Source organism: Vidua macroura, chromosome 23 (genome assembly GCF_024509145.1).
Source record: "Vidua macroura isolate BioBank_ID:100142 chromosome 23, ASM2450914v1, whole genome shotgun sequence".
Lineage (NCBI taxonomy): Eukaryota > Metazoa > Chordata > Aves > Passeriformes > Viduidae > Vidua > Vidua macroura.
Window position 1 is genome coordinate 7,134,601 of NC_071593.1, and position 11,989 is coordinate 7,146,589.

General features: G+C 56.4%; 1 protein-coding gene across 1 annotated transcript; it reads right to left on the minus strand.

The window, feature by feature from the left end:
- Positions 1 to 519: 519 nt before the first annotated feature.
- LOC128818172 (agrin-like) lies at positions 520 to 10,201 on the minus strand. The gene is made up of 4 exons (XM_053997261.1): positions 9,761 to 10,201; positions 802 to 1,079; positions 650 to 723; positions 520 to 545 (listed from the first exon to the last, which is right to left on the minus strand). The coding sequence occupies exons 1-4, from the start codon at positions 9,959 to 9,961 to the stop codon at positions 520 to 522; spliced, it is 579 nt and encodes a 192-aa protein (XP_053853236.1). The 5' UTR covers positions 9,962 to 10,201.
- Positions 10,202 to 11,989: the final 1,788 nt, after the last annotated feature.

The following is an 11,989-nucleotide window of genomic DNA, read 5'->3' on the forward strand; positions in this document are numbered from 1 at the left end:
CTCAAAAAAAAACCCCAAAAACCCCACCAAAAAAAACCCAAAAAAACCCCAAAAAAACCCCAAAAAAAAACCCCAGGTCGCCCTCACCTTCCACGCGGTGCTTCACCTTCTCCAGGTTGCGCAGCGTGATGCGCATCAGGCTTCAGTTGAACCAACCACCCCTGCCCATCCAGGGGCTGGGAACCCTCAAAAAAACCCTCAAAAAAACTTCAAGAAAACCCCCCAAAAAAACCCAAAAAACCCCCCAAAAACCCCAAAAAAACCCCCAGGTCGCCCTCACCTTCCACGCAGTGCTCCACCTCCTCCAGGCTGCGCAGCGTGATGTGCATCAGGCTGGAGTAGAACCAACCACCCCTGCCCATCCATGGGCTGGGAACCCCATAAAAATCCATAAAACCCTCAAAAAAACCCTCAAAAAACCCCCAAAAAAACCCAAAAAAAACCCAAAAAAAACCCCCAGGTCACCCTCACCTTCCACGCAGTGCTCCACCTCCTCCAGGTTGCGCAGCGTGATGCACATCAGGCTGGAGTAGAACCAACCACCCCTGCCCATCCAGGGGCACGGAACCGCACAAAAACCCATAAAACCCAAAATAAAACCCCCAAAAAAACCCCAAAAAACCCCAAAAAACCCCCAGGTCGCCCTCACCTTCCACGCAGTGCTCCACCTCCTCCAGGTTGCGCAGCGTGATGCGCATCAGGCTGGAGATGAACCACCCACCCCTGCCCATCCAGGGGCTCGGAACCCTCAAAAAACCCCCCCAGAAACCCCAAAAAAACCCACAAAAATCCCAAAAAAACCCCAGACCGCCCTCACCTTCCACGCAGTGCTCCACCTCCTCCAGGTTGCGCAGCGTGATGCGCATCAGGCTGGAGTTGAGCATGAGCTCGTTGCGGTGCGCCGGCCACAGCGCCTGCGGCGCGGGGTTGACGAAGAAGATGCGCGTGTCCCCCGTGGCCACCTGGTTGTCACAGATGAGCGGGTCCCCGAAGCCCCCGATCACCACCTTGTTGCCCCCGTCCAGCAGGATCTCGTGGGTGACGATGTCCTTGCCCTTCAGGTAGCGCCACACCCGCACCTGGCACGGCGAGGGGAGAGGTCACCAGGTGCTTGTGTTTTGGGGGGATCCCGGTTTTCCTTCCCTGGCCTCCCATTTTCCCATCTCTGGGCTCCTCTTTCCCCTTCCTGAGCTTCCCTGGGCTCCCATTTTCCCTCCCTGGGCTCCTCATTCCCCTCCTGGGCTCCTCTTTGTCCTTCTGAGCTCCCATTTTCCCATCTCTGGGCTTCTCTTTCCTCTTCCTGAGCTTCCCTGGGCTCCTCTTTTCCTCCCTGGGCTCCTCATTCCCCTCCTGGGCTCCTCTTTCCCCTCCCTGGCCTCCCATTTTCCCATCTCTGGGCTCCCCTTTTCCTCCCTGAGCTGCTCTTTCCCCTTCTGGGCTCCCATTTCCCCTCTCTGTGCCCCCATTTCCCCTCCCTGTGCCCCCATTTCCCTCTCTGTGCCCCCATTTCCCCTCTCTGTGCCCCCATTTCCCCCCCATTCCCCCATTTCCCTCTCTGTTCCCCCATTTCCCCCCCTGTGCCCCCATTTCCCCTCTCTGTTCCCCCATTTCCCCTCTCTGTGCCCCCATTTCCCTCCCTGTTCCCCCATTTCCCCCCCTGTGCCCCCATTTCCCTCTCTGGACTCTTTTCCCCCCTGTGCCCCCATTTCCCTCTCTGTGCCCCCATTTCCCCTCTCTGTGCCCCCATTTCCCCCCCTGTACCCCCATTTCCCCTCCTGCCCTGCCCAATTTTTGATGGCGTTATCCCAGGCACCCCAGGGCCAGCAGAACCTTCCAGCACAGCCCATCCCAGGAACCCTAAAATCACAAAAAAAAAAAAAAAAAAAAGAAAAAAAAAAAAAAAAAAGAAAAAAGAAGCCCCAAAAAGCACAAAAAGCGTGGGAAAAAAAAAACCCCGAGCGAAGCCCACGGGGCTCCCTCCTCCCTGGCGAGGAAATGTCGGTGCCCAGGGAGGGGAAAGCGCGGCTGGAGGAGGGAAAGCTCTGCCAGGGACCCGACGGGGGTGGAAATCCCACCTGGGAAAGGCTGCAGGGCTCGGGAGAGGCTCTGGAAGCGGCACACGGGGCTCCAGCTGGGCCAGGGGGAGGCACGACGGGGTGGGGGACAAGGACTGGTGGCCCTGACAAGGACTGGTGGCTTTGGCTGACAAGGCTTGGTGGCCCTGACAAGGATTGGTGGCCCTGACAATGATTGGTGGCTCTGACAAGGTTTGGTGGCCCTGACAAGGTTTGGTGGCTCTGGAAAAGTTTGGTGGCTTTGGCAGATGAGGATTGGTAGCCCTGACAAGGACTGGTGGCCCTGACAAGGACTGGTGGCTTTGGCTGACAAGGTTTGGTGACCCTGATAAGGACTGGTGGCCCTGGCAGGGATTGGTGGCCCTGGAAGACACAGTTTGGTGGCCCTGGCAATGTTTGGTGGCCCTGGCAGACACAGTTTGGTGGCCCTGGCAAGGATTGGTGGCCTTGGAGACACAGTTTGGTGGCCCTGGCAATGTTTGGTGGCCCTGGCAGACACGGTTTGGTGGCCCTGGCAAGGACTGGAGACCCTGGCAGACAAAGTTTGGTGTCCCTGACAAGGATTGGTGGCCCTGACAAGGCTTGGTGGCCCAGACAAGGACTGGTGGCCCTGGCAAGGATTGGTGGCCCAGACAAGGATTGGTGCCCCTGGCAGTATTTGGTGGCCTGGGCAAGAATTGGTGGCCCTGGCAGGGATTGGTTTGGTGGCCCAGACAAGGATTGGTGGCCCTGGCAGACACAGTTTGGTGGCCCTGGCAATGTTTGGTGGCCCGGACAAGGATTGGTGGCCCTGGCAGGGATTGGTGGCCCTGGCAGACACGGTTTGGTGGCCCTGGCAGGGATTGGTGCCCCTGGCAGACAAGGTTCGGCGCCCCTGGCAATGTTTGGTGGCCCAGACAAGGATTGGTGGCCCTGGCAGGGATTGGTGGCCCTGGCAGGGATTGGTGGCCCTGGCAGACAGACCTATCCCCCTGGAAGAGGAACCATTCCCAGTTTCCTGCCCCGCAGGTGCCCCCGAGGGGCTGCCCAGACACAGAGACCTCTCCCGGTGCCGAACTCCTCCCTGAGCACCTCCAGCCAAGATCCGAGGCCGCAGAGTTCGACCCAGGGGGTGAAACCTCGCTGGGGGCCCCGGGGAACGCCAATCCCGCGATCAACCGCCGACATTTATTTTTTGGTTTTTTATTTATTTATTTATTTTTTTCGCAGCCTGAGCTCCAGCATTTCAGCCCTGATCGAAGGGAATTCAAAGTTCACGCTGAGCTGGAGCCAAACTCCTCCAGAGTGTCCCTGGCAGGACGGGAACGGGGTCAATCCCACATTCCCTGCGGCCACGGGAGCCACAGGCCAGAGCCTCCTGCTCGGTGCCAAGCGGCAAAAGGGAACAAATTCCGCGCTGCCCGTGCCCTGCAGGCACAAATCAAGGTGAGGAACAGCTGAGGAGTTTCTCTCTCCCTCACACCCTCCTGTTTTCCTCGTGTGAAATATTCGGAGCAGGACCCCGGGCTTGGCGGGGCGGGGGGGTCTGAGCTCCCAGGCAGCGCAGCCATCCAAAAACAACAACAAAAAAAGCAATAAATGACCCCAATTGTCACCCCGCGTGCACAGCTGAGCTGCAGGAGCAGCCCAGGTGCACTCGGGGCTGGGACAGCTCCTCTGGAGCCGCGCGTGCCTCGGTTGCTCCGGGGGAGAGCTCGGCGCTGCCGCGCTGCTTCCCGCCCCAGCCCCAAAGGTGGGGGTCCCCCCCGGGGGATGAAGAAAAGATGGGAATAGAAATGTAAAAAAAAAAAATGAATGGGGTTGTCAAAATAGGATTGTGTGAGAAGAGTTTTTGTACGAATAGAATTGTGGGAGAAAAAAAAAATAGAATTATAAAGAAATAGAATTATTAAAAAATAGAATTGTTAAAAAATAGAATTATTAAAAATAGAATTATTAAAAATAGAATTATTTTAAAATAGAATTATTAAAATAGAATTATAAAATAGAATTATAAAATAGAATTATTAAAAGATAAATATAAAAATAGAATTATTAAAAATAGAATTATTTTAAAATAGAATTATTTTAAAATAGAATTATTTTAAAATAGAATTATAAAAATAGAATTATTAAAGATATAACTATTAAAAAAAGAATTTAAAATATAATTATTAAAATAGAATTATAAAATAGAATTATAAAATAGAATTATAAAATAGAATTATAAACCAGAATTATTAAAATAGACTTATTAAAAAATAGAATTGTATCAAAATAGAATTTTGTAAAAATATAATTATAAAAAATATAATTTTATAAAAACAGAATATGATAAAAACAGAATTTTATAAAAATAGAATTATAAAAAACAGAATATTATTAAAACAGAATATTATAAAAAAAGAATTTTATAAAAACCAGAATATGATAAAACCAGAATTTTATACAAACAGAATTTTATAAAAATAAATAATAATGGGGAGATTCCTGCATGGGATGTGGCGCTCCCTGCACAGCCCAGATCCGAGCTGCTGGACAGGGACAGGGACAAAGTTTTGCTCCTCCTGCAAAGCCACCGAGGGGCTGCTGCAAGGTCTCCACGGAATTTTCCCTCCTCTTTGGTCCTCGGCACAAACCCAGCTCCCAGCAGGGTGCAAGGAGAGGTTCAACCCCAAATCCCACCGAAATTTGCTGAGGTTCAACTCCAAAAACCCCCGCTCACCCTCACCCTCCTCCTCCTCGTCCCTCGAGCGAGGAAGGAGCAGGAGCGGCGCTTTCCAGGGAATGAGAGGGGCCGGAAAGGCTCCAAGGCCCCGGAGGGAGAGCTCTGATTCCTGCAGGCAGGGAGCAGGGACGGGACCCGGAGGAACAGCTGGAGCCGCGCCAGGAGAGGCTCAGGATGGAGACCAGGACATCTCCTTCCCCCACAGGCTGCTGGGGCTGCTCCCAGGGATGCCCAGGTGGGATTTCTGCAGAGAGTCCCTCCCAACCCCAAAACCATTCCAGGATTCCTGAAGGAGCCGGGAAGAGCTCCCAGGGATGCCCAGGTGGGATTTCTGCACGGAGTCCCTCCCAATCCCAAAACCATTCCAGGATTCCTGAAGGAGCCGGGAAGAGCTCCCAGGGATGCCCAGGTGGGATTTCTGCAGGGAGTCCCTCCCAATCCCAAAACCATTCCAGGACTCCCTGAAAGACCCGGGAAGAGCTCCCAGGGATGCCCAGGTGGGATTTCTGCAGGGATGAGAGTCGGGCTCTGCTCCTCGTGGCTCCCTCTGGACCCCAAAACCATTCCAGGATTCCTGAAGGAGCCGGGAAGAGCTCCCAGGGATGCCCAGGTGGGATTTCTGCAGGGATGAGAGTCAGGCTCTGCTCCTCGGGGTCCTTCCCAATCCCAAAACCATTCCAGGATTCCTGAAGGAGCCAGGAAGAGCTCCCAGGGATCCCCAGGACCCGGAGGAACAGCTGGAGCTGCGCCAGGAGAGGCTCAGGATGGAGACCAGGACATCTCCTTCCCCCACAGGCTGCTGGGGCTGCTCCCAGGGATGCCCAGGTGGGATTTCTGCAGGGAGTCCCTCCCAATCCCAAAACCATTCCAGACTCCCTGAAAGACCCGGGAAGAGCTCCCAGGCATGCCCAGGTGGGATTTCTGCAGGGATGAGAGTCGGGCTCTGCTCCTCGGGGTCCCTCCCGACCCTAAAACCATTCCAGACTCCCTGAAGGAGCCGGGAAGAGCTCCCAGGGATGCCCAGGTGGGATTTTTGAAGAGAACCGGGCTCTGCTCCTCGGGGTCCTTCCCAATCCCAAGACCATTCCAGGATTCCTGAAGGAGCTGGAAAGAGCTCCCAGGGATGCCCAGGTGGGATTTTCTGCAGGGATTAAGAGTCGGGCTCTGCTCCTCGGGGTCCCTCCCGACCCCAAAACCATTCCAGGATCCCTGAAGGAGCCGGGAAGAGCCTCCCTGGCCCTGACCCCGCAGGAACCGCGGCACCCCCAGCGCCAGCGGCCGCCCGGGACAGCCCAGGTGAGCCTGGGGGAGGCGCGGAGGGCTCAGCCCCGCTCTCGCCGAGCCTCCCCAGCCGCTCCTCCAGCCTCCCGAGCTGCTCCCTCCCCGCAGTCAAGTCCAGACACCTTCCCGCAGCCCCACCTCCTCCAGCCCCGGGGCAGGTGAGCAGCAAAGCAGGGCGAGAACCCAGCCAGACAAAGGAGGAAAAAAAATGGGGGGGAAAAAAAAAAAACAACCAACAAAACACCTTCTCCAGCAGCAGAAAGCACAGCCCGAGGCTGGCTCCGAGAGGCGCGTGCGGGGCATTTTCACAGCTCGGGGTTTGGTTTTTTTTTTTAGGGTTGTTGGGGTTTTTTTTGGGGTTTTTTTTGGTTTTTTTTTTTTTTTTTTTTTTTTTTTTTGAAGCTGGGGAAGAGCTGAATTCTCCCCCCCAGCTCTGCGGCAGATGGGAATTGGCGTTAATTGGCGTGGCTGCCGCGCTCAGGCAGCTCCGAGCCAGGCCACAGAAACATCAAGAGTCCAGCGGCCTCCTCCCCACCCTGATGAATGGATGTGCGCGGCACCCGAGCCCCGGCAATTACCTGCGGGGCATCCCATTCATCAGCGCGGCGCAATTAAGACTTTGTCACCGCTGACTCACCGGCGGCAGCGAGGACCGGGGCAGAAGAGGAAGGGAGACAGAGAAAAAATTGGGCTGGGACCTGTTTGGAGGAGGACCCTGCCCTGGAGCGCTCTGTTTTTCCAGGGGGAACAGAAAGCGCTGGATTTTAAGGGGGTTTTAAAGCTCCGCGGAGGCAGAGGAGGAGCGGCCACAACTTTATCCAGGCGCGGGTGTGTTTTTAAGGCAGGGGGAAAAGTAAAAATCCCAGAAATAAAAGGATTTTCCAACATGCCAGGGGGGTGCATGCCATGCTAGGGAAGGGGACCACCCGTACAGGAGCATTCCTGCCAGGAAAACGCCGCGGGAAATGCCAGGTTTGGCTTTGTAAAGTTGGAGCAAAGTCCCCTCTGGAGGAGCTGTCACTCGGGATGGGAAGCACCGAAAGGGGTCACCAGGAAATGTTGGGAATTTTGGGAGATAAAAGCCAGGATCAGCTCTGCTTCCACGAATTTTTGGAAATTTTGGGAGAAAAAAGCCAGGATCAGCTCTGCTTCCAGGCCTTCCTCTCCCCTTTTTTTTTTCTCTCCCTCTCTGTGCCTTTTCCCTGCCCCTTCCCCAGGACCCAGCAATTCCCACAAACCCCCCCCAAAATCTGTGCTCCATTGTCCGGAACAGGATCCACATCCTTTTCCACACTTCCTACGGCACTCATAGAACCTGGATTTCTCCCATAAATAGCAGCTGCCTTCCCAAACATCGGGACAGCCCAGAAAAAGGCACTTCAGGGGGCCAGAGCAGGAAGGGACAATGCCAGCACAGAGCAGCAGCAGCACAAGTCAGAAAAAGCCCTCGGGAATGTCAAACCCCTTGGAAAAAGGGCACGGCAGCCACTTTTTGGGGAGTTCTGTCAGCCTGCTCCTCCTTCCCCCAGCTCCCCCCGGCAGCCCAGGCACGGCTGGCAGCTATTCCGGGGTGTTTATCTAACATTAACTTCACATTTCTCCCGCTGCTTATCTGCGTCTATCGAAGCGCTCAGCTGGGAGGGTTTGGAGCCGAGCTGGGAAGAACAATGCCCCAGAGCACGGAATTCTCAGATCCCCACGTGCCCGCTCCCTCCCGGACCACCCAGCTCCAGCAATACTCGGGATTTTGGGTGTGGGAGCTCCCCACACGCGCTGGGCCCTCGCCTTTCCTCTGCAGATAAGGAAGAGCCTGACAGGAGATAACGGCGGGGTCTGGGGAGCAGCGAGGGCAGGACAGGAGGAATCGGGGCAGGAATTTCCTCAGCACAAGATCCTGGATTTGTCCCAGCTCCCCCAGGGGCAGTGCAAGGACAGCAGGAGCCAGGGGTCAGGTTTAATCCCGAACTGCTGCTGGAATTTAGGTTAAAAACAAAACAAAAAAAACAAAACAAAATAAACTGCAGGCATGGCAAATCCACACAATTCCAGTCCCAAGACTTTGGGAGATCTGAGGAGGGCAATGAGCCAAGAGCTGCTGCAAAGCTGCACATCCCCAAGTCATTGCAGTGACAGGAGATTTATCTGCTCCCATGTCCTTGGGACACCCCAAATCCCATCCCAAAGCCGTTTTTCCCTGCAAAGGCACCACGGAATGCCACCACAAATGACACAGGACGGGCTGATGGGCAGGGAAAGGGACGGGGAACCGCTGTGCTGTGAAAATTCCTGAGTGTCACAGCACTGCCACACCGGGATGGGATGGCAGGGCAGGGAATGGGATGGGATGGGATGAAAGCTTTCCTGCTTTCACTTTTACACGACTCCAAGGCCGGAATGATCTCTCGGGATCAGGTCCTGGCCCTTCTGTGCTCTTTCGAGACCAGGAAGGGGCAGGAGAAAAGCCCCAAACTCCAGAGCAAGCAGCACAAACCTGTCCTGGGCACTGCTCAGGGAAAGGCAGGGGAGAGATTCCCTTCCCAGTGTTAAGGAATTCAGATTGTGCTTCACAGAAAGCCACCACGGGCAGCCCCATCCCACTCCTGGCTGCTCCAGCTGGGGCTGGATTGCACCTTGCAAAGGCAGAGCTGCTTTTCCCATCCCAGCCTTTCCCCCATCCCAGCTTTTCCCCATCCCAGCTTTTCCCCCATCCCAGCTTTTCCCCCATCCCAGCTTTTCCCGGCCCACAGTCCTGCCCTGCTGCTGCAGGATGATTTTCTGCCAGGCAGGCACCTCGCTGTGAGTCCGCAGCGGGAGAAAAGGGATTTATTTCTCACCCTGGCATCTCCGCCTCGCCACCAGCGCCACTGGGCCACCTCCTGTGGCCACCTCGCGCCGGCCTCAGGTGGCCACATCCATCTGTGCCCCACAGGCGCAGCTCATTAATGCTCGGCGGAGCACCCAGGATGTGCCAGACACTCTGCAAACAGACGGTGCCGGCTCTCGCCCGGGGGGGCTGCGAGCTCGTCGGCGAGCTGCAGATGGGTCGGGGGGCGCTGGGAGCGGGCAGGGGCTGGGGGGATGCTCGGGGGATGCTCCAGAGCACCGCGGGAAAGTTCGCCTTCCTCTCAGCCACCAGAGCATCGCCCCCGGCGCTGCTCGGCACCAAGCAAAAGCAGGATTTTTAGGAGGAAAAGGGGAACGGGGAGAAGGGGAAAAGGCAAGGGAAGAGCGTGTCCTTGCGAGTGAGATTCCTGCCCCGGCAAGGGTTAAGGCATCCGGCACGTTTTCTGTCAAGCGGGCGGATGGGATTTCAGGTTGCTCGGGACTTCAGCGTCTCTCCCGCTTCGGGGGGAGATAAAAAAGCCCCAGCGCCCGAGGCCAGGTCGGTGGTTAAACAATAGCTCGGGCTGCAGGAACTCGAGATGCTGCTAAAGTCAACAGGAGAGGCTCCCAGCACCTTCCCGGCAGCCGGGCACGGAAAGTTGGGAGGCAGCTCCGCATCACGCCAAAGCCAAAGAGGGAAATGCCCATAAAAAGCAACCTCTGGAGATTCCTCCCCCCCCCGCCCTCCCCGGCCACACAGCAGCTGGAGCCTCTCCGCAGCACCCCCCCCCCAAAAAAAAAAAAAAAAAAAAAAAAAAAGCCCCGATTCCACCCCAAACCGCACGGGGGGCGAAAGTTCCCCGCGCGGCTCTACCTTGCACGAGTAGGTGTGGTGCACCGGGTCCACGTTCATGATCTCCTCCACCGTGCCCGTGAGCACCACGTTGGCCTCCTCCTCCCTGCGCTCCAGCTCCCGCTCGGGGCAGCTCGCCAAGCCCAGTCCCGGCAGTGCCACTGCCAGCGCCAGCAGCAGCGGCGGCAGCGCCCGGCCGGCGGCCGCCCGCGGTGTCCCCATGGTGGCGGCGGCGGTGGCGGCCCGGTGGCGGTGCCGGTGACCCCGGCGAGACAAAGCGGCCCCGCTCGCAGGCAGCGCTGGCGCAGCCGAAAGGGCCACTTTTGTTCCAGGAGGTGAAAAGGAGGAAAGAAAGAGAGGAGGGAGGGAGGGAGGCAGGCAGCGAGGGGAGGGGAGAAGGAGGAAAATCCCAGGAGGAGGAGGAGGAGGAGGAGGAGATCTGGAAGGCGCTCGGCGCTCGCTGCCGTGGCCCTGGAAGAAAGCGCGCAGATTTGCATGCAATCTGAATTGCTGATAAGGAGGGAGCGGGGGTTCGGGGGGGAGAGGAGGCAGGGAGGGAGGCAGGGAGGAAGGGAGGGAGGGAGGAAGGCAGCGCGCCCGCCCTGCTGGCAGCGCTCGGTGCGAACGCCGCCCCCAGGAAAGGGAGCCTCGGTTAATGGATAATCAGCGCCGCGACGTGAGGAGACTTTTAAAGGTGTAGGGACCGCAGCCGGCCCCGCCACCCCCCTCACCGGGAGTGGCAGCTGTCCCCAGCCCTGTCCCGGGGTGTCCCCGCTCCATCCCGCACCCCCGGGATGCTCAAAGGGAGGGTTTGTCCCTCCCTGTCACCCCTCACCGGGAGTGGCAGCTGTCCCCAGTTCTGTCCCGGGGTGTCCCCGCTCCATCCCGCACCCCCGAGATGCCCAAAGAGGGCTGGCACCCCGGCATTTCCCTCCCGGACACCCCCAGTTCAACCCCAAGGATGCTCCCCACGGGGAAACTGAGGCAGGGCTGGTCCTGGCAGGTCACACCTGCCCAGGGGTGACCCGCACTGGGGGACATCGCTGTCACCGCGCTGTGCCCCAGCCGTGGCAGAGCCACCCGTGGAAGCACGGAATGGCTGGAAAAGAACTTTAAAATCATCTCGTCCCAGCCCTTTCCCCACGGCTGCCCCGCGACCCCGCGGCCCGGCTCCCCTCGGGGGCTGCAGGGTGATTTCCCCACATGTGCCGGGCAATTAGGGCAGGGAGAAAATGAAAAGTTAAGTGGCACCGGGGGAGGGATGTTGTTTCTGCCCTCCATAAATCAGCCGGCCCCCAGGGGCGCTTTACGAGGCCGTTTCACTTGATGGCCCTAAAAAAAAATCCCCTCGTTTCACTTGATGGCCCTAAAAAAAAAAAAAAAAAAATCTCCTGGTGTGACCCAGCCGAGCTCCCGATCCCAGGGTGAAGTTTAACCACCTGCCAGCCGAGGATGTGACACACGAGGTGTCCCCATGTCCTCAATCCTGTCCTTCCCTAAATTCTCGAGTAATTCCTTCCCTAAATCCCCAGCGCTCCGTGCTGTTCGCCCCTGTGGGCGTCACGCTCCTTTTCCTCCCCTCCTCTCATTTATTTCATCTATAGAAATATTTAATATATAGAAATAAATGGATCTCGCTGAGTGTTCCACAGTTTGTCCCTGAAGAGGATGGAGCACCAGAGATCCCGTAAATCTGCCAGGAAATATCCCAAATCCTGTGGGGTTTGAAGGGGAAGCACCTTGGGCATTTTCTGTCTTAACCCAGGCATTCCCACAGTGCAGCCCCGTGGCTTCTCCCAGTCCTCTTTCCACTCAAAACTTCCATTTCTCCCTTGGAAATCTGAATTTCCCAGCTCAGCACCGAGGGAAGGTGCTGATCCTAAGCAGGCAGGGTTTTATCACCTCAGGGATAAAATCCTTATCAAAAAGGGCTTCATTTTCCCCCCAGAAAAGTGGCCCAGAGCAGGCTCAGGCCTGCAGAAAAACTCTTAGGGAGTAACTTCCAAACCTGCCAGACCTCCCTACACTGTAAAACCCCAAGTTGCAGGATGAAGTGACCCAAAGAAAATTCTAATTTTCTCACCAAAAACTTCCCCAAAACCTGAATTTTGGCTGGGGGGCTCTGGGAGGCCTCCATCCCTCAAAGGCAAGGCCAGGCCCCACAGGCCTCACATCCCAGGGCTCTGTCCATTCAAAACTTCCATTTCTCCCTTGGAAATCTGAATTTCCCAGCTCAGCACCGAGGGAAGG

Bases quoted from the DNA above. Each gene is read 5' to 3' on its own strand.
- LOC128818172 (XM_053997261.1), bottom strand. From the start codon at position 9,961: ATGGGGACACCGCGGGCGGCCGCCGGCCGGGCGCTGCCGCCGCTGCTG. The intron at 1,080-9,760 runs GTAGAGCCGCGC...TCGCCGTGCCAG, and splicing joins ACCACACCTACTCGTGCAAG to GTGCGGGTGTGGCGCTACCT. The intron at 546-649 runs GTGAGGGCGACC...CTGGATGGGCAG, and splicing joins GGTGGAGCACTGCGTGGAAG to GGGTGGTTGGTTCTACTCCA.